At 36.7% G+C, this 25681-nt stretch overlaps 2 protein-coding genes across 3 annotated transcripts; one reads left to right on the top strand and one right to left on the bottom strand.

The window, feature by feature from the left end:
- The first annotated feature begins 5878 nt into the window (after positions 1-5878).
- LOC107766917 (putative late blight resistance protein homolog R1A-3) lies at positions 5879-13811 on the top strand. Of its 2 annotated transcripts, XM_016585815.2 has the most exons (5): positions 5879-6095; positions 6508-6601; positions 9376-9459; positions 9568-13282; positions 13360-13811. In XM_016585815.2, the coding sequence occupies exons 2-4, from the start codon at positions 6575-6577 to the stop codon at positions 13273-13275; spliced, it is 3819 nt and encodes a 1272-aa protein (XP_016441301.1). In that variant the 5' UTR covers positions 5879-6095; positions 6508-6574; the 3' UTR covers positions 13276-13282; positions 13360-13811. The 2 variants fall into 2 exon arrangements, with proteins under 2 accessions (XP_016441301.1, XP_016441303.1); XM_016585817.2 differs by lacking the exon at positions 9376-9459.
- Positions 13812-23109: 9298 nt separating this feature from the next.
- LOC142176264 (uncharacterized) lies at positions 23110-24051 on the bottom strand. Its single transcript, XM_075243395.1, has one exon. It carries the CDS (start codon positions 24049-24051, stop codon positions 23110-23112), a length of 942 nt encoding a protein of 313 aa, XP_075099496.1.
- Between the last annotated feature and the right edge of the window lie 1630 nt (positions 24052-25681).

Genomic DNA, 25681 nt, shown 5'->3' with positions numbered 1-25681 from the left:
AAGATTTTAACTTAAGGAAAATCAGCAAACAATCAATTAAACCTTTTTAACAGGAATTCTGAATCAATCACTAGCTTGAAAACCCTTTTGAAGAAAGATTTGTCACATATAAAAGCATACAGACACAAGAAAGAAAGATTGTCATGCTCTTGTGAAATCAGTAGAAAGAATCTAGTGTAGAAGAATTTTAAAAGTTCAGAATTGTATGAAAACAAAGGGGTCCTAAGTCAGTTCAAAGACTCAAAAATTAGTCTGAAAGAGTCAAGGGTTCTCAAATAGAACCCTAGTTCAATCACACGATCAAATCTCGGCAGAACCCCCAAATTCTAGGGTTTCCACCTCGAGTCAAATACATAGATGAAGAGGCAAGTAGTCGAAGCAGGCTCAGAGATTTCTTTCAGAAACTCATGAGAAAACAAGCAAAAATAGTAGAAAGTTCAAAGCAAACAGAGTGAAGAAACTAATTCGAAGTATAATGAGAGTAGAAGAAACAGTAGAGGAAAACATGCTTAAGCAGGTCTTTTTAGAAGAAATTTAAAACAAGGTAAAGTAGAAGAGAAAACAGTAAGCACTTAAGAACATGGTAGAAGGGTACAATAGGCGAAGCATATCCGAATACAGCAGAACATATTGAAAAAGCAAGTGAGACCATATCATGGAAAACACAGTAGAAGAAAGGACGGAAAACATAGGAACACAGTAGGAAAACATGCGTGATAAAAGGGAAACATAAGAACACAGTAGAAGAACATGAGTGGTAAAAAGAAAACCTAAGAACATAGTAGAGACAACTACACACAAAGAAAAGGAAAAGAAAAGCCAGAGAAACATTTTAAGCATTTTCAGAAAACCCTAAATCAAAAGAAGTGATTTTGAAAATAATTTTTTGAAAGAAAAGTTGGGGAAATCGTTTGAACACTCAAGTAGAGCATAGATACACAACAGATCTAAAAGAAAATCGGAGAAAACCTCGAAGTGTTAGGGTTTCAGAAGAACCCTAGAATGAGAAAGGCTTGTAAAAGGTCCGATCTTGAGTCGGATGAGTTAGAACCAGGCTCGAAATGCTTTGGATATGCCGGAGCAAGGCCGACGATAACTCTGGAACCTTGAATCGGCAGAGGTCTGGGTGCAAACCTTCGAGGTCTGGCCTCAATTCCTCAGGTATCAGGCGTGTAAGAGCGAGGGGAGGTGAGTATAGGTCGTCCATGGCCAGAGAGGCCATGGATTCTGGTGAGTCGGAGGTTGAAGATGGGGTGATAGAAGCTAGGGTTTCAGGAACCTTCGAGAGAGTTTGAGAGAGGGAGAGCATTCAAGGGCAGTTGACAGAATGAAAATGGGGGGATTAGGGTAGGGTTAGGTGAATTAAAAAGGAAATGGGCGATCGTGGCCGTTGATCAAAAGGATCAACAACCTGGATTAAAAGAAAATCGGACGGGTCGGACAAATAGGTAAAGGGGTTGGGTTAAATCGAAATTAGGCCAGTCCAATTTGGATTCAGAATTGGGTCAATTTTAGGCTAAAATTGAAATGAAATGGGGGCTGTAATTGAAATGAAATGGGGTTAAATGTTAAATAGCCAGTTTTTCCTTTTATTTTATAAAAAATAGTAAAAATAATTTCAAAAGCAAATTGAAAGTACTTACCCAATTAATAATGTATAAGTATTAATTTAAAAATACTGGAACAAATTTTATAATTATAAAATATTATTAATCGTAAACTAGGCTAAAATTGCAATTATGTGCAATTTATTCTTTTAAATACCAAATAAATTTACAAAAATGTGAAAAAATTACCTTGGCTATATTTTGGTATATATATGGGAATAAAATAAATTATTCACCAAAATTGATGATTTTGGGAATAATTATGGATTTTGTACTGCTAAACTAGACAATACATTGGTTTTTAAAAATTTGTAAAAATAACAAAACACTTGGGCATGCTTATATATGCATGTACATGCTATTTTGAAAGTATTTTGTATAAAAATACATAGGGAAAAAAATTGGGTATCAACATATGGTTGGACTCGTAATTGAATGGATTGTCGGATTATGTGAGTTTTTTGGGGTTCCGAGGTACGGGCTCGAGTTGGATTTTTGGGATGATTTTCGGGTTTTGATTAAGATTTGATATTTTTTTATTGGATTTATTTCCTTTGGCATTATTTAATATATTTGAGTTGCTTTTTGCTAGTTTCGAGCCGTTCGGAGGTCGCTAAGTGCATGATGGCATCTTTGGGGCATCATTGGTCTTGCTCGGTATTGGATTTGGCTTGTTCGAGGTAAGTAACACTTCTAAACTTGGTGCTGAGGGTATGAAACCCCGAATTACGTGTTATGTGTTTGGTGTTGAGGTGACGCACATGCTAGGTGACGGGCGTATGGGCGTGCACCATGTGAATTATAACTTCGTTATTTCTGTGATACTGTGTTGTTTCCTGATCGTATCTATAACCATGAAACCTCTATGTATTAGAGCTATTGAGTTGTAACGCATGTTAGAAATCATATCTAGGCTACATGTTTATCCTTTTGTAACCCACTAAGGTCATTTATGCTACTGAATTACCTGCTTACATTGCATTTACATACTCAATCATGCACATTCATATACATATCATATCTCAATATCTGTTGCCATTTATTGATATATCACATCGTATTTTTGGGCTGATTTTTCATGTCATTCAGAGGCCGAGAGACTGGAGAGATTGATGACTGAGTGAGGTCGAGAGCCTGATGGAAGGATGTTTATGGGATCGGGCTGCACACCGCAACATGTTTTATTGATTTATGATGGGGGCGGGCTGCACGCTGCAACATGTTTTACTGATTCATGTCATGATTAGCTTGTTATAACGCTTGGCTGAAGGAGCCCCTCCGGAGTCCGTACACACCCCCAGTGAGCGCACGTACCTACTGAATGCGAGTGCCGAGTGCTGAATGATTGGGAGGACTGAGTGACTGTGAGGACTGAGTGTCTATAAGGACTGAGTGTGTAGGAGGATTGAGTGAATTGATACTCTGGAGAGTATACATATGGTTTTATCATTGAGTTGCATCGCATTTGACACGCACACTTGGCATACAGGCATAAAGATATATTTTTTCTCATGCTGTACGATATCACGTCATTTATGACTTCTCACAAATATTGACATATAGGCATAGAGATGTATTTTCCTCGTGCAATTTGGAAATGAAGCATTTACCATGGAAAGCTTTTGGAAAAACTTACAGTTTTTAGACTTACTCATATTTTTGGCAATTTCGGTAAAAGACTTGGGTTTTCACTTATATACTTGAAAAAGCGGAACTATTTTCGGAAACTATGAATAAGCTGAGCATTTTATCTCTGAGTTACTTCTTTTATTACTTGCTTTACGTTGTTATGAACTGTTATTGGCCATTGGTGTCAGACCCAACCTTTGTTCCAGCTTGTCACTACTTTCAACCTAATGTTAGATTTGTTACTTATTGAGTACATGAGGTCGGTTGTACTCATACTATACTTCTACACCTTGCGTGTAGATGTTGGTTGCTGATGTTGCTGTGATCGACGGGAGTTAGAATTAAAGACGTACATGCGTTCCGATTGTAGCTGCCTCTTGTTCATGGTAGCCTTAGACTTATAAAAATCTATTTATGTATATTTCGAACAGATGATGTATTTATTTCATACTAGCTTTATAAATTCTAATCTTAGAAGCTCATGATTTATACTACTAGTCCTTAGGAACTATATACGACTCAAATAATTTCTCTTACTTGTTGTCTTATTAAATATTATTGGAATTAGATAGTTATTAGTTAGCTTACCTAGCGGGTAGGATTATGTGCCATCACGACTAATTGAATTTCATGACACTGACATATGGTTTTTTGATTTCAATGGTGGAGACTGGATTTGAAGGCTTGCAGCTTCGGTTTTTGGAGGCGTGAAAAGTAGCCCATTTTTGGGGTGATTTCTCTCCTTCAATTATTTTGGTGCAATCTTAATTATTTTGTTGTTCTTGGGTTGGCACTTGATTTGTGGCCAATCTAGAGATCATTCGTAACTCTTGATGATTGATTTAGTGGAGCTTTTAGGGCCTTTAGTCCTGTGATTTTTACTCCTAACATTGAAGAGGTTTTCCACGTAAATCTTGGTGTCTCGTATGTTTAATTATTTTACCTTTCCATATTCATGTTGGTTGATATACTTGTTGCCCATATACGTTCGTGTTTGAGTTTGTTTGTATTCTCTTAATTCAAATAGATTGGGGAAGTTAGTCTTGAGTATTATTCCATTGCTACCTTATCGTCGTGGATCCAACATTTTAAGGTAATGGGTGCTCACTATTAATTAGTGCTAGCAAATGATGGAAGGAGTCAAATTGATATGGACAGAATAAATATGTATTAGACAACATAGATAAATTTTTTGAACTACTCATATTTAATAAAAATGGCAATCCAGTGCACTAAACACCCGCTATGCTTGAGGTTCGGAAAAGGGTCGGACCACTCATATTTAATACAGATCAAAAATAAATTGAATGAAGAAGGCAATAATATGAATATCCATATTTATTTTTTGAATATTATCATTATTGTGAGGATTCCAAACCACAATATAGGCTGTCAAATATGGTGGTGGTAAATTGAATATATTTTCTTCTTGTGCCACGATGAACTAAATGAATTAAAGGAAGAAAAAATAATAAAGTTAAGAGCATAAGAGAAAGCCATGTAAAAGGGAGACAAAAAAGAAAGTCAAACGAATAAGAAAAGCTTCCGGAAAAAAAAGAGAAGAAAAAAAAGGAATAATAAATACGAGAAGAATTATCCCAGTACAAAGAGTATACCACGTACGAATCAAACTCTGAATCACGCAGAGCGTATTCTTAGATTCCATTAACCAATAGCACCCACCAGTCTATTTGAGTAATGGGTGCTCGCCTAAATATATATCAATTTCATGCAAAATTATCTATAAAATTATATATTCGATACCATGCGCAATGGATGCTCAAGCACCAAAATTCTCTATGTGGATCCGCCCACGCGTGCACATTGCTTGTGCTTGTTTAATTTCCCCAACAAACTTTGAGTACAAAATGACTTCTAGCGTCAATGAACTTATATTATAATATAAATTTTACAATTGATTAAGAAGAGTTATGTTTACCTGAAAAAATATGAGTAACAATTAAATGTGATTTATGGTTTTAAAGATATGTGATTTATTCCAATACTAGTGAATATACAAGTAATATTAGGTTTAAGTAGGAAGAATTGATGAACCAAACCAGTGTTGTTAGAGCAACGGGGACCTCGAGCTCTATTATCTCAGGGGCCTCGAGGTAAGTTAAGAGCAAATAAAGTAAGAACAATAAAGTTAAAACAATAAAGGTGAAAAACAATTGTAGAGCACATCAAACAAGAAAAGCAGAGTAGAATGTTCTATTGTAGCGAATGAGATGATCTTTACAAATGACTAAGGTCCCCTTTATATAGGAGGGAAAATACTAATATGGTACATTTCTAATTATGGTAAAGATTTCTATTGGTACAACTGTATAACAACCTAGTACGGACTTGTACTATTTCGTACAAATCTTATCCCATAATTTATGCCCTGATCCACATGTCCTTGAAAAATTCCCGTTCTTTCTTGAGTGTCATCAGAATTGTACTGCCCTCGAGGCAGATCATGACGGGTCTCCGATTTGCTGCTCGAGGTGCGCACATCCCGGACAGGCTCGATTCTTACTTCGAGCTTCCCGAACTCGAGCTCGGGGTATGATCAAGTCTTCGAAATCGAGCTCTCCGATTTCGACCTTATACAACTTAAGAAGTCATGAAATTGTATTATAATCTTGATCCGTATTTGATTCTTCTTTCTAATGGTGGCCGTCCAAGTTGTCTTTTAGCAATTATTTCAACTTCTCACATATCATTTTGAATCCCAGAGCTTACTCAACTTTTAATAACTTTTATTAGCAATTATTTCAACTTCTCATATACCACTCCAATGTTTTTCTCAAAAGTTTCTAAACTTGTAGTAATAACTTATTCGTGATTTGCTGAACTTTAAGCTGCCAAAAGGTAAGATTATAACATTATGTTGAAGGTCTCTTATTTTCTTCCTTTCTAGTTTGCTTTCTTCTATGGAAATTAATCTGAGATTTTCATTTTCCCTTGTGAAAAATAGATAGCAAGAAAGGTTTATTTTTGGTTTTATTGGTCTAAATTTCATTTAAGCAGCAGCCAAATTCTTGTTGAATTTATTTCTTGCTTCTTCTTTTTCTTCACACTGTTCTCTCTCTCCATTGGCTTCTGTTTTCTTCTTTCAAGATGAACAATCAGTTGTTTTCAAGGTAAAATTTTTCAAACAGCTTTTAATAATTTATTTGTATCCCAATTCAATCCACTCTTTTGCTTGAGATATCCGGCTGTATTTTGTTTCTATTTCTTGCTCTTCTTTTCTCCTGATAAACCTTTTTGCGCTTTTATGCAGATCTTGAAAACTTGAAAGGAAGGGAAAGAAAAGCTACTTTGGCACTTGACTAGTGAAAATTATAATCATGGAAGCAGAAAACTCATTATCATTGGTATGTCATATTATATGTTATATTAAAGCTAATATTGACTTGGAATATTATGCAAAGTTTTTAAGAGTTGTTGTCCAAAAGTTCATAATATGAAATGGCATATATAAAACTTGTAAGCATCCATTTGAAAATATTTTTCGTGATAATTAGACTCTAAAAAGTATCACTTTCCTAAAACGTAGATGATTTAGAAGCCGATTGGTGTGGTAGAGCACGCCCTTGATAACTACGTCGTTGTACCTGAGTTGTTGGGGCTCTTAGTCACGTAGATAGTAATATGCTCAACAAGTTCAAAGTGCTAAAAAGTACATTTAAATGTTGAAACAAATTTTATAAAGAAGTTGTTATGTGTTTGGAAAGAAATACTAAAGCTGATAGTTAGCATTTCATGTGTTTGGAGAAAAAGGCTGATAATTAGTATTTCATGTGTTTTGGGAAAAATGCCGGTAAACACAATTTCTATTAGGCCCCATTAGTTTTTCTCTTTAAAGTTTAAGATGTATAATCTGAATATATATCTGAATATTAAGATGTGTATTAAGATTAATACTTTTGAATCTAAATATACATCTGAATATTATGATGTTGTAGTAAGATCTGAATACAAAATAATTATGATTATTTATTTTCTTAACATTTAAATGTATAAAATTTCTCATTATTGAAATTTAATAAACTATAACATTCAAATAAAAAACTAACTAATCTTAAAACTATATCAACAAAATATTAGAAAAAAATAATTTATAGCGTGATTGTGGTGATGATAGCTAATGGTGATTGTTGTGGGTGGCTGGGTGCCGAGTAGCAATTGTGGTTGGTGATGGTGGTGGCAGTTGATGATAATGGTTTTGAGTTGTGTTGGTGGCCGACAATACTAGTTAATGGTAGTGGTTGATGGTCGTAGTTGGTGGTGGTGGTAGTTGATACTAGTGGTTGGCGAAATATGACGGAAATTATGGTAAAAGTGGTTGGTGCGGATGATTGTAACGGCAAGTGGTAGTGACAACTATTGGTGGTGCTTGTTAAATAGTCAAGGCAAAATACCTTACCACCCCCTAAACTTGTCACGAATTATTAGTTACAGCCCTAAACTATTCGTGGTCTTAATTACCCCCTCAACTAGGCCTTTTGAGAGTCATTACCCCCTGAATGCTGATGTGGCAAATTGTGTGGGTGCACTCACATGCCACGTTGATTTTTTTGTATATGTGCCATTTTTTTTGAATTTTTTTTATATTTTTACCTTTTTAAGTATGTTATTTTTCAGATAATTTTTTTCGAATATAATTTATAATAAAACTTGGATAGAACTACACCATTTAGGCTAAATTTTTTTATTTGGCTAAAAATAATAATGTTTTTGTTAATCTTTTTTTGAATTTGACCTGAAAATAAAGATTTAAACAATTGAAATAAATAGTCAATTCATCTAAAAAGTTATAAATATATAAATTTCAAAAGTATATTTCTTTTTCAGGTAAAATATATAAAAATTATATTTTTAGAGCACCATAATTTAGAGCAATATAAAAAATTATAGCCAAAATAATTAATTTCAAACTATGTATTTTTGTAACTGTTTAGATGCCTTGACTATTTATTTCAATTGTCTAAATCTTTAATTTCAGGTCAAATTTAAAAAAAAAAGATTAACTAAAACTTTATTATTTTTAGCCAAATAAAAAAATTTAGCCTAAATAATGTAGTTCTATCCAAATAATATTATTAATTGTATTCGAAAAAATTATATAAAAAAGTAACATACTTAAAAAGGTAAAAATATATTTTATTTTTCAAAAAATGCCACATATACAGAAAAATCCACGTGGCAGGCAAGTGCACCCACACAATTTGCCACATCAGCGTCCAGGGGGGTAATGACTCTCAAAAGGCCTAGTTGAGGGGGGTAATTAAGACCACGAATAGTTTAAGGGTGGTCGATAATGATGACGACTATGATTGGGGATGATGGTGGCGTGGCAGCGATGGTGGTGGTGGCATGGTGGTAGTTGGTAATGGTAGGTGGTGGCGGCAGTTAATAATGAATATGTGATAGCATTTTAATGAAATTAAGTCTATGTTATAGATTTTAATCATACAAACCTATTCAGACCCATGGTAATCATTCAAATCAATCTAGATCCAATACATTGTTGTAAAAGAAAAATAACAAAAAATAACACACATTAATGGTTGAGATTTGAATGATTAAAATTCAAACCTAAAAGATAAACATGCATAATGATTGAGATCTGATTGATTAAGACTCTGACTTTTATTAAGTATAGATAAATTAGACTTTATCTTACTAAAAAGTAGCTAATTATGACATCATTTTTAGTTCTAAATTGACTAAAATACAAATTTTACAACAACACCAACTGTCACGTCTCAATCACATGTAACAAATTGGGGTTGCTATGTATGAATCTTCACTTTTCTATTTAAGCTCAACTTATATCGTTATCATACCAAATAAAAAAAAAAGTAAGTTGAAGATATGTAAAATAATAATAATAATAATAATAATAATAATAATAATAATTAAAAAAACATTTCTCTAACAACACTAAATCCTACTTCCAACCAGAAGTTATCACCTATATGGACGTTTTTCTTTTATTGTGCCCAATTTTTAGCTAGGTTTGTATTAATCCCAAGAAATTGTAGATCTTTCAAGGCAATTTCTTATGTGATTTTAGGTCTACTTCGTCCCCTTTTAGTACCTTCACTCACTATAGTTTCACACATACAAACTGGTGCATCCGTAGGTCAGTGCAAGACATGATCAAACCATGCATCTCAAGGGGACCTTCTCTCACTTTATCTTCAATGCATGCTACTTGAACCTTTTGGTAAACATGATCACTTTTAATCTTATCTAATCTTGTATAACTGTACATCCATTTTAGCATTTGCATATCTGCAATACTCATCTCGTGGATATGTCGGATTTTTGGCAGGTGTCATTTGCTGAACTTCTCGAGGACATTGTCAGTATTCTGGATTTCATAAGGAGGTTAAAGAATGCAAAAGATCAAACTGCTCTTGACATGGATCAAATTGAAAAGCTGAAATTGCAGCTGAAATCAATGTGGAAATCTATCCAGCTTTCTTATTCCAATTTGGATGGTTTAAGTGCCGAGATGTCAAATGAAACACAACATCTTGAAGATCTGCTCAAGTCAATTTTCTATGGGAATGGATATGACATGTTGGTTAAATATAACATGGATCAGGTCATTCCTCGCCTCCTGGAAAATATAAGAAGTTGTATCAGCTCACAGCATCATCTTAAATCAAGTGTCACCATGACTGTGGAGCAGTTGGTTGAACCTTGGGATGCCCTCCTCGCGAAATTACATGGGATAGTTGCCTATCCGGAGCTCTGCTCTTCTTTTTTGCCTCAATATGAAGTTCTTCGGAATCTACTAAACAATGTAAAGGATTTCCTTGGGTTGAAATTAAATGGTTGCATTGAGCATGAGATAGTTGAATATGTCTTACCTCAGATTCAGCTTATGGCTGAGAGAGTAGGATACTTCAATTTGGACTTTCTTAATACACTTGGTCCCTCTCCAGTCATGCTAGCTCATCTACTTGTGAAGATTATTCCTGTTGCTTTGGAGTTTATGCACATATGTTCTACAGATTTGAAAGCTTCAAAATCAGCAGAAGTTGGACGCTTCATTAAGCAGCTCCTAGAAGCCTCTCCGGATATTCTTCGAGAGTATCTGATTCATCTACAAGAGCACATGGTAAATGTTATTACCTCTAGCACTTCAGCTCGAAACCTTCATGTCATGATAGAGTTCCTCTTGATTATTCTTACTGATATGCCTAAGGGCATTATTCATCATGACAAATTGTTTGATCTCATTGCACGTGTGGGAGCACTTACTAGGGAGGTAGCAACTCTTGTTCTCCACTTAGAAGAGAAATCAAGAAATGAAGAGAATATCAATGAAAGTAACATTATAACTCTGGATTTGCTAGAAAATATTGAACTCTTAAAGGAAGATCTCAAACATGTTTACTTGAAAGTTCCAAGCTTATCTCAATTGTGCTTCCCCATGAGTGACGGACCACTCTTCATGAATCTTCTGCTCATAAACCTAAATGATTTGCTCAATTCTAATTCTTATTCAGTTGCTTTGATAAAGGAAGAAATTGCACTGGTGAAAGAATACATAGAATTGACAAGATCTTTCTTCGTGAATGTTGAGCAAGAATTGTGTCAAGATAACTGGATACATGCTTTAAATGTAGCATATGAGGCGGAACATGCCATTAATTCAATTCTTGTAAGAGATCATGGTCTCTTGCATCTTATCTTCTTACTTCCTGATACCATAGAGAAGATCAAGATTATCAAAGAAGAGGTATTTAATTTGTCGAAGAAGATTCCCAAGAACAGGAGCCTCATTGTTGTAAACTCCCCCAACAGGCCAATATTAAGAAACTCGGCAATAGTCAATCAAGTAATTGTAGGTTTTGAGGAGGAGAAAGACTGGATAATTAGGAAGCTTATCTGCGGACCAGCAGAGATAGATGTCATTTCAATCATTGGAATGGCAGGGCTGGGAAAAACTACTTTGGCTTATAGAGTATATAATGATGAGTCTGTTGTTAGTCATTTCGACATTCTTGCATGGTGCACCATTGATCAAGAACATGATGGGAGGAAGTTATTACATAAAATTGTTAATCAAGTTACTGGTTCGAATGAGAAGTTCAATGAGGATATTGATGTTGCTGATGAGCTGCGAAGAAAACTTTATGGGAGGAGGTACCTTATTGTTTTGGATGACGTATGGGATATTGCAACATGGGATGAGTTAACACGACCTTTTCCTAAAGTTAAAAAAGGAAGTAGAATTATTTTAACCAGTCGAAAAAAGGAAGTGGCTTTGCACGGAAAACACCATTGTGAGCCTCTTTATCTTCGTTTGCTCAGACTAGATGAAAGTTGGGAGTTATTAGAGAAGAGGATTTTTGGAGAAGAAAGTTGCCCTGATGAACTATTGAGGGTTGGAAAAGAAATAGCCCGGAAATGTCAAGGGCTTCCTTTGGTGGCTGATCTTATCGCTAGAGTCATTGCAGCGAAGGAAAAGAAAAAGACTTTGTGGCTTGAAGTTCTAAATAATTTGAATTCCTTCATTCTTGAAAATGAATTGGAGGTCATGAAAATTATACAATTAAGTTATGACCATTTACCTGACCACGTAAAGTCGTGCTTGCTTTACCTGGGAAGTTATCCAAAGGACGAACAAATTGAAGTCTCTAGTTTACAAGATCTATGGACTGCAGAAGGACTTGTAGAACATACAGAGATGAAGAGTGTGGAAGAAGAAATGAATGTTTATTTGGAAGCTTTGATTTCGAGTAGCTTGGTAATGGTAATGAAAAGTGAATATAGGACAACTTGCAAAATTCATGATCTAGTGCATGACTTTTGTCAGGTAAAAGCCACAAAGGAAAGGTTCTTTCACTCGATAGGTTCAAGTGCTCTATCTTGTGCTTCAGATCTGATGCCACGTCGAATGACCGTTACTTTCCATTATAGTCTCCTTGAACAAAATCATGCAGAAAAGAAAAAGGTTTCCGGTAAATACCTCCTTTCTTTGAAGGCTGATCATACAGATTGGCCACCCTTTGGTTTATTGGTGGATAAAACAGCCGTACTAGTTCACTTAAGAGACTTGAGGCTTCTTAGAGTATTAGACATCGCTCAAGTTTTTATGGAAGATTCTTTGCTGAATGAAATAGGCTTGCTAGTTCATTTGCGGTACTTACACATTGGGATGAATGTTAAAGCTCTCCCGTCATCATTGTCAAACCTCTGGAATCTGGAAACTCTGGTGGTGCGTAACAGTAGATCAACCATGGCACTACTACCTATAATTTGGAATCTTGCAAAGTTGCGACATATGAGTATCTATTATTGTTCTTTCTTTGATTTGGATACAGATGAACCAATATTTTTAGTTGAGGACACAAACTCAAAGTTAGAAAAGCTGAGAATAATAGAGCAGCTCAAGATTTCCTATTCGAAAGACACAGAGGATATTTTTAAAAGGTTTCCTAATCTTCAAAAGCTTGACTGTGAAATTGTAGAATCATGGGATTCTTCAGCAGAGTGCAATTGGTTTCCACAATTGGATGTCCTTAATCAACTTGAAGAAATCAATGCAAGGCATCGTCGTTTAGATTCCCAATTTCCAAAAGCCACGAAGGATTTTTGCTTCCCTTCAAGTTTGAAACGGTTGACAATGGAAGAGTTTTATCTGTCATCTGGTTCACTGTCAAAAATCGCGACACTGCCTAACCTTCAAAACCTGACTCTGAACCGCACAATGATTCAGGAAGAAGAATGGAACGTCGTAGAAGAAGACACGTTCAAGAATCTCAAATATTTGGAGTTGTATATGGTGCGTCTTTCCAAATGGCAAGTTGGAGAGGAATCATTTCCCGTTCTTGAGCAATTAATCCTGGCGGAATGTAATAGGCTTGAAGAGATCCCGTCCAGTTTTGGGGATATTGCTTCATTAAGTTGTATCAAACTGGTCAAGAGCCCTCATCTTGAAGATTCAGCTCTAGAGATTAAGCAATATGTTGCAGATATGATGGGAGAGGACAAGCTTCAGGTCCTTTCCCAGTGGTATCGATGAATAATCTGTGAGTATAGACTTTTTTATTAACTTCATTTTTATTTCTTTCTCCAATTACTTTGACCATTATAATCTTCTTTGCAGGGTGCAAATAATAACCTGGGAATACAATTCATTTTGGGCCAACACATCAGTATTAGAGGCTGAAAGCAGATTCTGAAGACATTTCTTTTCTGAAGACACATTAGTATGTGCTGACACAAGTTGCACCTCACCACCAAAAGATTTGGTGTAGAGGATGGGACTGCTCTTCCCATAACCAGAGGTTTTGAGTTCGAGCCATGGATATGGAAAAATCTTTGGTAGGGAGCGCTTTCCCCTGAATGGGGCCCTACGCAGCGCAAATCCGGATATAATCGTGCTCCAATGCGGATACCGGACACCGGGTGAGAAACCAAAAAAAAAAAGAAAAGTTGCACCTCATATATCGAAGTGCATTTTGGTCTGTCATTGCAGCTATCCCTCTATTATCTCCTAACGTTCATCACAAAATCATCAAAGGATTTATGTTATATACATGTGTAAAGATTCTTTTATACTACTTAATACTTATCAATATAGTTTTAATCTCTGAGAGTAGGTTAATTAATCAATTAATTACCTTATACCTGACTTAATTGTGTGTATTTTTTACACCGTTGATTTATAGAACTTAAACTCATCACAAAACCACTTTCTCACAAACTATAGCAATCTCTAACGACACTTTTGTTTTCTAGTTATCATCCCAACAAGTTCTTGCATCTGAGAATATCTGAATGCTAGAACTTTATCAAAATATCTGGATATTAGAAACTCCCCATTGCAAAAGAAAGTATCATCACTTTTTCTATTTTTTCATATATAGCTTCAGGGCTAAGTCAGGCATAGCAGTGGATAGCGTGATGCAAATGAGGCACTAACTGTTGAAGTTTGGCAAAATGCCAAAGTCCCACATTGGTTGGGAGTTAAGTTTGGAGGGGATTTTTTCCCTATAAAAGAAGGCCTAATGTTTAGGATTGAAACACACCTCTCATTTACCTTCTCATCTGTTTAAGATATTTGTATCTTCTCTCTTTAGTATTATTTCACTTGTATTTTTGGAGTGGAATAAAATATTGGTTGTGTCCGAGGAGTAGGCAAAATTAGCCGAACCTCGTAAATTCTGGTGTTTCCTTTATTGTTGTTTTATTGTCTTATTTATTATTTGGTGGCTGTCATAATTTTTGGTATAGTAGTTGTGACTTATTCACACTATATACATTTGGCTTCCGCAACAATTGGTATCAGAGCCAAGGTACTGTCTAAGTATGCTCTGTGGTTGCAGCATAGTCTGATCTTCCACATCAGAAAAGATTTATCTTGGTAACTGAGTCAAGGTTCTGTCTGAGTATGCTCTGTAGTTGCAGCTTAGTCTGATCTTCTACATCAGAAAGGAAATAATCTTGATTTGTGTCGTCAGCTATTAAATAATATTTGTGTCAAATATGGGAGACAATAAACAAGAAGAATCTACATCAAGTGTCAACAATACGTCATCATTGGCATCTTCGCTTATGACAAGAATTGTGTCAAATGCGAAATTTGCGGTAGAAATTTTTGACGGGTCCGGACATTTTGGGATGTGGCAAGGCGAGGTTCTAGATGTCCTTTTTCAACAAGGGCTAGATCTGGCCATTGAAGAAAAGAAACCAGATGTTATTGGAGAAGAAGATTGGAGAATTATCAACCGTGTTGCTTGCGGTACCATTCGATCCTACCTTGCTAGAGAGCAGAAATATCCATACACAAAGGAAACTTCTGCAAGTAAATTATGGAAAGCACTGGAGGATAAATTTTTGAAGAAAAACAGTCAAAATAAATTGTACATGAAGAAGAGACTGTTTCACTTCACCTATGTTCCTGGTACCACGATGAATGAACATATCACCAGTTTCAATAAGTTGGTCACAGATTTGCAAAATATGGATACAACTTATGATGATGGTGACTTGGCCTTAATGTTGTTGGCGTCACTTCCTGATGAGTACGAGCACCTTGAAACTACTCTACTCCATGGAAATGACGAAATTTCTCTTAGAGAAGTTTGTTCAGCTTTGTACAGCTATGAACAAAGAAAGCGAGAAAAACAGAAGGGCGGAGAAGGAGAAGCACTGTTTGTGAGGGGTCGTCCTCAAAATCAAACGAGGACAAAGAAGGGAAGATCCAAGTCAAGATCCAGACCCAGCAAAGATGAATGTGCCTTTTGTCGAGAAAAAGGGCACTGGAAGAAAGACTGTCCGAAGTTGAAGAATAAGGCCAAACATAACAATGGAAAGGCTATTATGGATTCAAATGTAGCTGATTGTGATGATTCAGACTTCTCATTAGTTACAACAGAGTCATCAACATCATCAGACATATGGTTGATGGACTCGGCTTGTAGCTATCATATGTGTCCCAACAGGGACTGGTTCGTGGAATTTCAAGAAGGAGAATATGGAGTCATCCACACAGCGGATAACAGCCCTCTTACCTCATATGGCATTGGTTCAATACGATTAAGGAATCATGATGGAATGATCAGAACATTGATAGATGTTCGATATGTACCGGATTTGAAGAAGAATCTCATCTCTGTGGGAGCCCTAGAATCAAAAGGGTTCAAAATCATTGCAGAAAATGGAGTGATGAGAGTATGCTCCGGTGCACTAGTGGTAATGAAGGCTAATCGGAAGAATAATAATATGTACCGCTATCGTGGCAGTACAGTTATTGGGACAGCGACAGTAACATCCAGTGACGACAAAGAGGCAGAAACAACCAAGCTATGGCACATGCGCTTGGGACATGCTGGAGGAAAATCCTTGAAAACTCTATCAGATCAAGGATTGTTAAAAGGAGTAAAGGCTTGCAACTTGGAGTTTTGTGAGCATTGTGTTAAAGGGAAACAGACAAGGGTTAAATTTGGTACAGCGATCCATAATACTAAAGGCATTTTGGATTATGTACACTCTGATGTTTGGGGTCCTTCCAAAACACCTTCATTGGGTGGGAAGCACTATTTTGTAACCTTTGTTGATGATTTTTCCCGAAGAGTATGGGTGTATACAATGAAGAGCAAAGATGAAGTGTTGGGAATTTTTCTCAAATGGAAGATGATGGTGGAGAATCAGACAGGCAGGAGAATCAAGTGTATTCGCACAGACAATGGAGGTGAATACAAAAATGATCATTTCAATAAGGTCTGTGAAAATGATGGCATCATCCGACACTTCACTGTTAGACATACACCACAACAGAATGGAGTGGCAGAACGTATGAACCGGACCTTGCTGGAGAAGGTACGGTGTATGTTGTCCAATGCTGGCTTGGGCAAAGAATTTTGGGCTGAGGCAATTACATATGCATGACACCTCATTAATCGTCTACCATCTGCTGCTATTGATGGCAAAACACCATTTGAAAAATGGTACGGAAAACCTGCTGTAGATTATAACTCTTTGCACGTGTTTGGCTCAACTGCATATTATCATGTGACGGAGTCAAAATTGGATCCAAGGGCAAAGAAGGCTATTTTTATGGGAATTACTTCTGGAGTCAAAGGATATCGCTTATGGTGTCCTATGACAAAGAAAGTAATGTTCAGCAGAGATGTTACCTTTGATGAATTTGCTATGGTAAATAAGGTAACAGAAGATACCAAACAAAATGAAGGTGCTTCTAAGCAGGTGGAGTTTGAGGGAAAATTTATTTTTCCTACACAAGAAGCAGAGGAGGAAACAAATGAAAATTACCCTCTGGAAGGAGAGCCAGTAGAGGAGATTCCAACTCAGGAATCTCAACAACAACTTGAATCAATAGCAACCAGCAGGCCAAAAAGAACAATAACGAAACCTGTTCGTCTCATAGAGACGGTTGCTTGTGCAACCTCAATTGTAGCTGATGATGTTCCTACTACTTACAAAGACGCTGTCCAAAGTTCAGAAGAAGATAAGTGGAGGATTGCCATGAATGATGAAATACAGTCCCTTCATCAGAATCATACATGGAGATTGGCCAATCTCCCGAAGGGAAAGAAAGCAATTGGGTGCAAATGGGTATTTGCAAAGAAAGAAGGATTTCCTAACCAATTAGATGTTCGCTACAAAGCAAGATTGGTGGCCAAAGGATATGCTCAAAAGGAGGGAATTGATTACAATGAAGTGTTTTCTCCAGTTGTAAAACATTCCTCCATTAGAATTATGTTGGCTTTGGTAGCACAATTGGATTTGGAACTAGTTCAGATGGATGTAAAAACTGCGTTTTTACATGGAAACTTGGAGGAGGAAATCTACATGACTCAGCCAGAAGGATTCAAAGTTGCTGGAAAAGAAAATATGGTGTGCAAACTTGAAAAATCGTTGTACGGATTGAAACAATCTTCTAGACAATGGTACAAGCGATTTGACGAGTTTATGTTGCGGCAAGGGTACAAGAGAAGCAAATACGATCATTGTGTGTATTTGCACAAGCTTAAAGATGGTTCCTTTGTATATCTTCTCCTATATGTTGATGATATGTTGATAGCTTCCAAGAATTTGGAAGAAATTGATAAGTTGAAGATTCAACTGAAGAAGGAGTTCGAGATGAAGGATTTGGGTGAGGCAAAGAAAATTCTTGGCATGGAGATAATTAGAGATAGACGTTCAAAGAAACTCTGTTTATCTCAAAAGGAATATTTGAAGAGAGTACTTCAACGTTTTGGCATAGATGACAAGACTAAGCCAGTTAGTACTCCACTTGCTTCCCATTTTAAGCTAAGTACTACTATGTCGCCAATGGATGAAGCTGAACGAGAGTATATGTCAAAGGTACCATACGCAAATGTTGTTGGTAGCTTGATGTATGCAATGGTTTGCACAAGGCCTGACATTTCACAAGCTGTTGGAGTTATTAGCAGATATATGCACAATCCAGGGAAGGAGCATTGGCAAGCTGTGAAGTGGATTTTACGGTATATTCATAATACTGTAGATGTCGGGTTAGTTTTTGAGCAGGAAGACAATCAGTCTGTAGTTGGATATTGTGACTCAGATTTTGCGGGTGATATGGACAAACGAAGATCAACTACTGGTTATGTGTTTACTTTTGCAAAGGCACCAGTTAGTTGGAAGTCTACTTTGCAGTCAACAGTTGCTTTGTCTACAACAGAGGCAGAGTACATGGCTATTACAGATGCTGTGAAAGAGGCAATTTGGCTTCAAGGATTGCTAAAGGAGCTTGGTGTTGAACAAAAAGGTATCACAATTTTTTGTGATAGTCAAAGTGCTATTCAATTAGCGAAGAACCAAGTTTATCATGCAAGGACGAAGCACATTGATGTTCGGTATCATTTCGTACGAGAAATCATAGAAGAAGGTGGAGTCACGGTGAAGAAAATTCATACTACAGAGAATCCTGCTGATATGCTGACAAAGGTGGTGACTGCGGTCAAGTTTCAACATTGTTTGGATTTGATCAACATTGTTGAACACTGAAGATTGAAGATGAAGACACAACCAAAATTTGTTATTTAGAGAGAATTGAAAATGTGGAATTTTGCCAAGGTGGAGATTTGTTGAAGTTTGGCAAAATGCCAAAGTCCCACATTGGTTGGGAGTTAAGTTTGGAGGGGATTTTTCCCCTATAAAAGAAGGCCTAATGTTTAGGATTGAAACACACCTCTCATTTGCCTTCTCATCTGTTTAAGACATTTGTATCTTCTCTCTTTAGTATTATTTCACTTGTATTTTTGGAGTGGAATAAAATATTGGTTGTGTCCGAGGAGTAGGCAAAATTAGCCGAACCTCGTAAATTCTGGTGTTTCCTTTATTGTTGTTTTATTGTCTTATTTATTATTTGGTGGCTGTCATAATTTTTGGTATAGTAGTTGTGACTTATTCACACTATATACATTTGGCTTCCGCAACACTAACTCCTTTGAATTTAAGCTCCGAGAAAATTTGCGGGCGAGTATTGTACGAAGGAAAATACTTTTCATGGAGAAACTTTCCTGAAAAAATAAATGGTTCTTATTTCCGATGTTTGATTGGTGGGTGAAAAATATATTTGGAAAATGCTTTCTAATGTTTGGTGTTAAAGTTGATAGAGCAAAATATGCATTGCATTTGGAGCTTGTAGTCTGCTAGATGCATTGATCTTATGAAGGGCACATCCGAGATATCCAATAATAGAGGGAGTTCCCAAAGAGGAAAGTGATAGCTGCCATACATCTGGAGATCAAGCTTGAGGAAGAAGACATGCAGAGGAAACCCACACTTGAGAGAAACTGAACTCTGTATTTGAAGAAGAAGAACAAAATGATAAAAGCGTGTGTTTCATTATAGGGTGTACAGTATATTTATACAACTACAATATAACTAACTTCTATTTACTATACTAACTAACTGACTAAAGTTATACAATTAACTTATCAGCTTGGTTAAATAACTCTAGTCAATACTCCCCCTCAAGCTGATGGTTTATATACATTTTTCACTCCTAATTGATTCATCAGCTATTCATGTTGAAACTTCCCCAAACTCTTTGTAAGTATATCTGCTAGTTGATCTTTCGTATGCACATATTGTGTCTTCAACAATCCTTCACAAATTTTTTTCTCTAACAAAATGACAATTAATGTCAATATGTTTAGTTCTTTTATGGAAGATAGGGTTAACTGCTATTTGTATAGCAGCCTTGCTGTCACATATCAGGCTTATAGGCTGTTGAATCTTCACTCCAAGTTCCTTGAGTAGTCCTATCATCCAGGTGACCTCTGCTGCACATGAGACCATACTTCTGAACTCTGACTCAGCTGAACTTTTGGACATAGTCATTTGCTTCTTTGACTTCCAAGACACCAATGCATTTCCAAACTTAACCAAGTATCCAGTTACTGATCTCCTCGACTCTATACAAGATGCCCAATCACGATCACAATAGGCAATCAGCTTGTCTGCATTTTCTGCAGGCATAAGTAGCTCCTGGCATGATGCTTGTTTGATGTATCGGACTACCCTAAGAGCAGCTTCCATGTGTGACATCTTGGGACAGTGCATATACTGGCTTAGGACCTGCACTGCAAAAGCAATGTCTGGTCTGGTCTGGTCATGGTGAGGTATAACAGCCTTCCAACAAGTCTCTGATAACATCTAGGGTCTTTAAGCTTCTGATCACCTTCTTGACTTGTACTCTGAATGCACTTATCATATTCTACATATGTGAGTTTTTGATTCAACTCCAATGGTGTACCAGAGGGCTTTGCTCTACCTAAACTTGTTTCAGAAATTAATTCAAGTGCATACTTTATTTGGCACATAAGAATTCCTTCCTTTGATCTGGCAAATTCAATGGCAAGGAAATTTTTTAGCTCCCCTAAGTCCTTCATCTTGAACTTCTTCTGCAACTCTGTCCTGCTATTATGCAATGACTTATCATTGTTCCCTGTGATCAACAAGTCATCCACATACACAAGAATAATAACTGTGTCACCATTTGCTTCTCTGATGAACAATGAATAGTCATAATGACTCTGCTTGAATCCCATCTGCAAAAGTACCTCTGTCAGCTTCATATTCCAATGTCTTGGTGCTTGTTTAAGCCCATATAATGACTTGTGAAGTTTACAAACCTTCTTAGTCTCCCCTGGCTTGCAAACCCTTGTGGAATGTGCATGTACACTTCTTCAACCAAATCACCGTTTAGAAATGCATTATGGACATCCATCTGATAAAGCATCCAGTGCTGAGATGCAGCGAGAGCCACAATTGATCTAACTGTGTCCATTTTAGCCACAGGAGAGAAGGTTTCACTATAGTCTAAACATTCCTTTTGACTATAACTTTTAGCAACCAGTCTGGACTTGTATCTTTCAACCTCACCTGAGGCCTTATACTTGATTTTGAATATCCATATGCAGCTAATAAGAGTTTTTCCAGGAGGTAAATCAACTATACTCCAGGTTTTGTTTTCCTTCAATGCTGCAATCTCCAGCTTCATAGACTCCACCCATTGAGGATCTGTAACTACCTCAGCAAAGGATTTAGGTTCAGAACCAGATGAATATGCAGCCAAGACTCTGCTATATGAGGAAGTGATATGGGAGTAACTAACATAAGCAGAAATAGGATAGGGATACTATGCAGCATATGATTGCACTACATAGTCTTACATCCAAATAGGAGGTTTACTGGTCCTGGAGGATTTTCTGACCTGAATAGGAGCAGCATCAGATGGGGCAGTCACTGTACTAGGTACTGTAGTGGCAAGATCAGCCTCAAGAGGAGTATTAGGTGGAGGATCCTCTGGTGCTACAATATGTGTGATAGTGTCTTCAGGAGGTGAAGTGTAGTCTCCTTGAGATGTAATGTTAGACTCAGGTAGAGAAGGACTAATTTCAGGTGAGGAATCTGCAGCAGAAGGCCTGGGATCTGTACTAGTTGAGGGTAGTAGATCCAATATAGGAAACACAATGCTACCTGAAGATGACACGTGCTTGAAAGGAAAAATACCTTCCTAAAAGACAACATTTCGGTTAACAAGGAAAGACTTAGCATTCAAGTCATACAAGACATAGCCCTTTTGAGAGGAGGAATAACCAAGGAACACAGCAGGAATAGCTCTTGGTGAGAACTTGTCAACAATGCTGGGACATGCTTCATAGCATAGATAAATGTTGCAGAGAAGGAAGATGTAAGTAGAGCAACTCAAATGGTGATTTATACCCAAGTGTTCTAGAGGGTAGTCTGTTGATGAGATAGACTGCTGTGGTAACACACTCACCCCAAAACCTGAGGGGTATAGCTGCCTGAAATCTAAGAGACCTGGCCATGTCTAGAATTGTTCTGTGTTTTCTCTTAACAACTCAATTTTGTTGAGGTGTGTAAACACATGAACTCTGATGAAATATACCAAGAGTAGAAAGCAATTGTTTAAACTCATTACTAAAGAACTCACTACCATTATCAGTCCTGAAGACTTTTATGGAAGCTGAAAACATATTCTTTATTTGAGTTAGGAAACTCTAAGTACAACTATAACTTTTGACTTAAAGTTGAGCAAGAAAATCCAAGTGTATCTGGTATAGTCATCAACTACTGTAACAAAGTACCTCTTACCACTATGTGAGGGAACTCTATATGGCCCCCAGATATCACAATGCACTAAGTCAAATGCAGTATTAGACACTGAGGTACTTAGAGGAAAAGGTAGTTTGGACTCTTTAGCAATTGGACATACATGACAGTATTGAGGTCCTTTCTTTAGGGTACTAAGAGCATCTAACTTCCTTATTACATTAATGGGAGCATGTCTTCTATGCCATACTTCTATATAATCAGTTAAGCTAGCTCTGTGAGCACACTTATTGATTGATGTTGCTGATGAATCCTGGGAAAGTCCTCCTTGAAGTATGTATAAGCCATGCTCCTCCTTACCAATCCCCTTTACATGACCACTGTAGAGATCCTGGAAAATACAGAAGTCAGGGAAGAATGCAACCATGCATTGAAGTTCTTTGGTGAGTTGAGATACTGAGAGCAGGTTGTATTTAAATTCTGGAATGTAAAGCACATTTGAAATATTGTTATTTTTAAGTAGTGATGAGGTTCCTTTGTGTGATACATAAGCTACATTTCTAGTAGGTAATTGGAATTTGCACTTCTCTGAACTGGGAATTGATTAACAAGAAGTAAGTGCATCAAGTTGAGAAGTCATATGATTTGAGGCTCCTGTGTCTATAATCCAATTTTGCTTGAGAAAATTGGGAATTAGAGTGATTAGAGTACCTGTAGCAACAAACTTTCTGGATGATTCTGGACCCTCTTCATTCCCATTGGCTAGGATCTGAAGTATCTATTGGTACTGCTCTTTGGTGAAGAAAGGAGCATCATGGCTATTATTAGGAGTAGTTTGAGCAAACTGAGGCATGTAGGCATGTTGGACCTGTTGTATTCCTGACTGAGTTCCATAAACACCTTGTTGATTGCCAGGTTCAGTAGCATTTGGAAACACTAAACCACTCACATTATTTGAATACACTCCAGAGTTCTGCCCTTTCTTTTTTCCCTTGAAGTCTGAGGGATAGCCATGAAGTTTGTAGCAATTCTCCTTTGTGTGCCCCTTGTAGTGACAGTAGTCACACTGCACTTGATTCTTTCTAAACTTGAAATTTCCACATACACTTGTTGAGTTTTTATTAATATAGAACACTGCTCCTTCTATGCCTTCAGTAGTTTGATTAGTCTGAGTAAAATTAGCCAGACTCCTTTGACTTTCTTGATCAATCAATAGTGAGTAGGCCTTGTTAATGCTAGGAATTGGGTACTTCATCATAATCTGACTCCTTGACTGTGAGTAGGACTCATTCAATCCCATCAAAAATTGTAGTAGCCTGTGATACTCAAAATGTTGGGCATATTTCTTTGATTCAGGACATGGACAACCAGGACAGGGCATTATTGCATCAAACTCATCCCAAAGATCTCTCAACTTGGAGAAGTAGTCATCAACTGACAAAGTACCTTGAGTGAGGTTATGAATTTTTATACTGACATACAGAACCCTAGATCCATTTACCTTGTCAAATCTCTCCTTTAAGTCTTCCCAAACCTTATGAGCATTAGAGGCATATACTACACTACTAAGTAATCCTGGATTTACTGCATTCATTATCCATGAGAGGACTACAACATTCACTTTCTCCCACTGATCATGAAGTTCAAGATCAAACTTAAACTTAGGAAATCGACCATCCACAAAGCCTAACTTACTCTTCCCTAATAGACCGATCTTCATAGACCTACTCCATATCGCATAATTATTTGAACCAGTAAGTTGAAGAGAGATCAGATTGTTACCTGGAGTGTCTGTTGGTTGAAGGAAGAGTAGATGATTGTGGACAATTGACGGAAACACAGCTGTAGCAGCTGCATTATTGGCATTATCAGTAGTTGTTTCTTATCCAATTGCCATTTTCAGTTGCTTCTTCAAGAGTAAACCCTAGGTTTTCAGCTACACGCTACAATTGGACAATTTCCCACAGAGTTGTGAAATTGAGGTAGCGAGAGTAAGAGCGAGCTTGAGAGATGTCTTCGATTCACTCCAGTGGCTTTGATACCATGTTAGCTGCCATAGATTTGGAGATCAAGCTTGATGAAGAAGACATGTAGAGGAAACCCACACTTGAGAGAAATTAACTCTATATTAGAAGAAGAAGAACAGAATGATACAAGCCTATGTTTCATTACAGGGTGTACAATATATTTTTACAACTACAGTATAACTAACTTCTACTTTCTGTACTAACTAACTAACTGACTATAGTTATACAATTAACTTATCAGCGTGGTTAACTAACTCTAGTCAACAGAAAGCAAGTTTTTCTTGACCAGTTTTGTAGAAAGAAATAGATGTTTTTATAGGTGAATTACAAGAGCAAGAAAATGTTCCATCATAGAAATTAAATTATCTTTTTGGCTAAGTTGCTAGAGGAAGATTGAAGGAGAGCCTTGGCGTAATTGGTAAAGTTAATGTCATATAAGCAAGAGGTCACAGGTTCGAGCCGTAAAATATTTTGTGGCCAGGCTCTTCTCCGGACGCTACGCGTAGAGGGAGCTTAGTGGCAGAATGATTTTTAATTATTTTACCTTTATTTATGTCTTAAGAAATAATCTCTATTTATTTTTTGCAAATGAGTCTATTTGTTTTTTGGAATATGTATGAAAAAAATGGTGAAGAAGATGAAGAGTACAAAAAAGGATGAAGAGGAAAGCTCTCAAGAACACAGTGTGTGAGGATGGCCAAAAATGGTGGATTTGAGAGGGGAAGAAAATGGTGCCGAGAGATAGAATATGTTGGGCGTTATTTTTGCCATATCAGCAGAAATTAGTCAATTCGCGCACTTAAATTCAGGTGAGAATCACACATCCTGGCATGTCACTGTGTTGACTTAAATTCAGGTGAGAATCACACATCCTGGCATGTCATTATGTTGATTTTAATATATATATACATTTTACACATATATCCCAGACTCCACCTGTGAAATTATACTGGTATGTTATATATTTTATACATATATATCAAGTATTCAATAGGATGCTTCTTTAGTTGAGTTATCTAAATAATTTTTTTCGGCAAGTTTACACACATATATTTCAAGGGTTCGATAAGGCACACCCTTAGTTGAGCTGTCTAAATGAAAATTGTTGTCAAGTTTTGGAACTTTCTATATATTTAGCCTTAATTTGTATTATATTGATCGATATCAATGCTACTATTACATTGTTTGAAAATAGTTTCTTATTATTTGATTGAGTTAATCCTAAATACTAAAACTCCCTTAAACTATCATATTTTTACCAGTTTCCCACTTAAATTATTCGGTGTCCCCAAAACCCCCAGAACTATATTGCCCTTCATATTT

This window comes from Nicotiana tabacum, chromosome 22, assembly GCF_000715075.1.
Source record: "Nicotiana tabacum cultivar K326 chromosome 22, ASM71507v2, whole genome shotgun sequence".
Taxonomy (NCBI): Eukaryota; Viridiplantae; Streptophyta; class Magnoliopsida; order Solanales; family Solanaceae; genus Nicotiana; species Nicotiana tabacum.
Note: the sequence above shows the minus strand (reverse complement) of the source record. Positions and strands in the feature narration are given on the sequence as shown.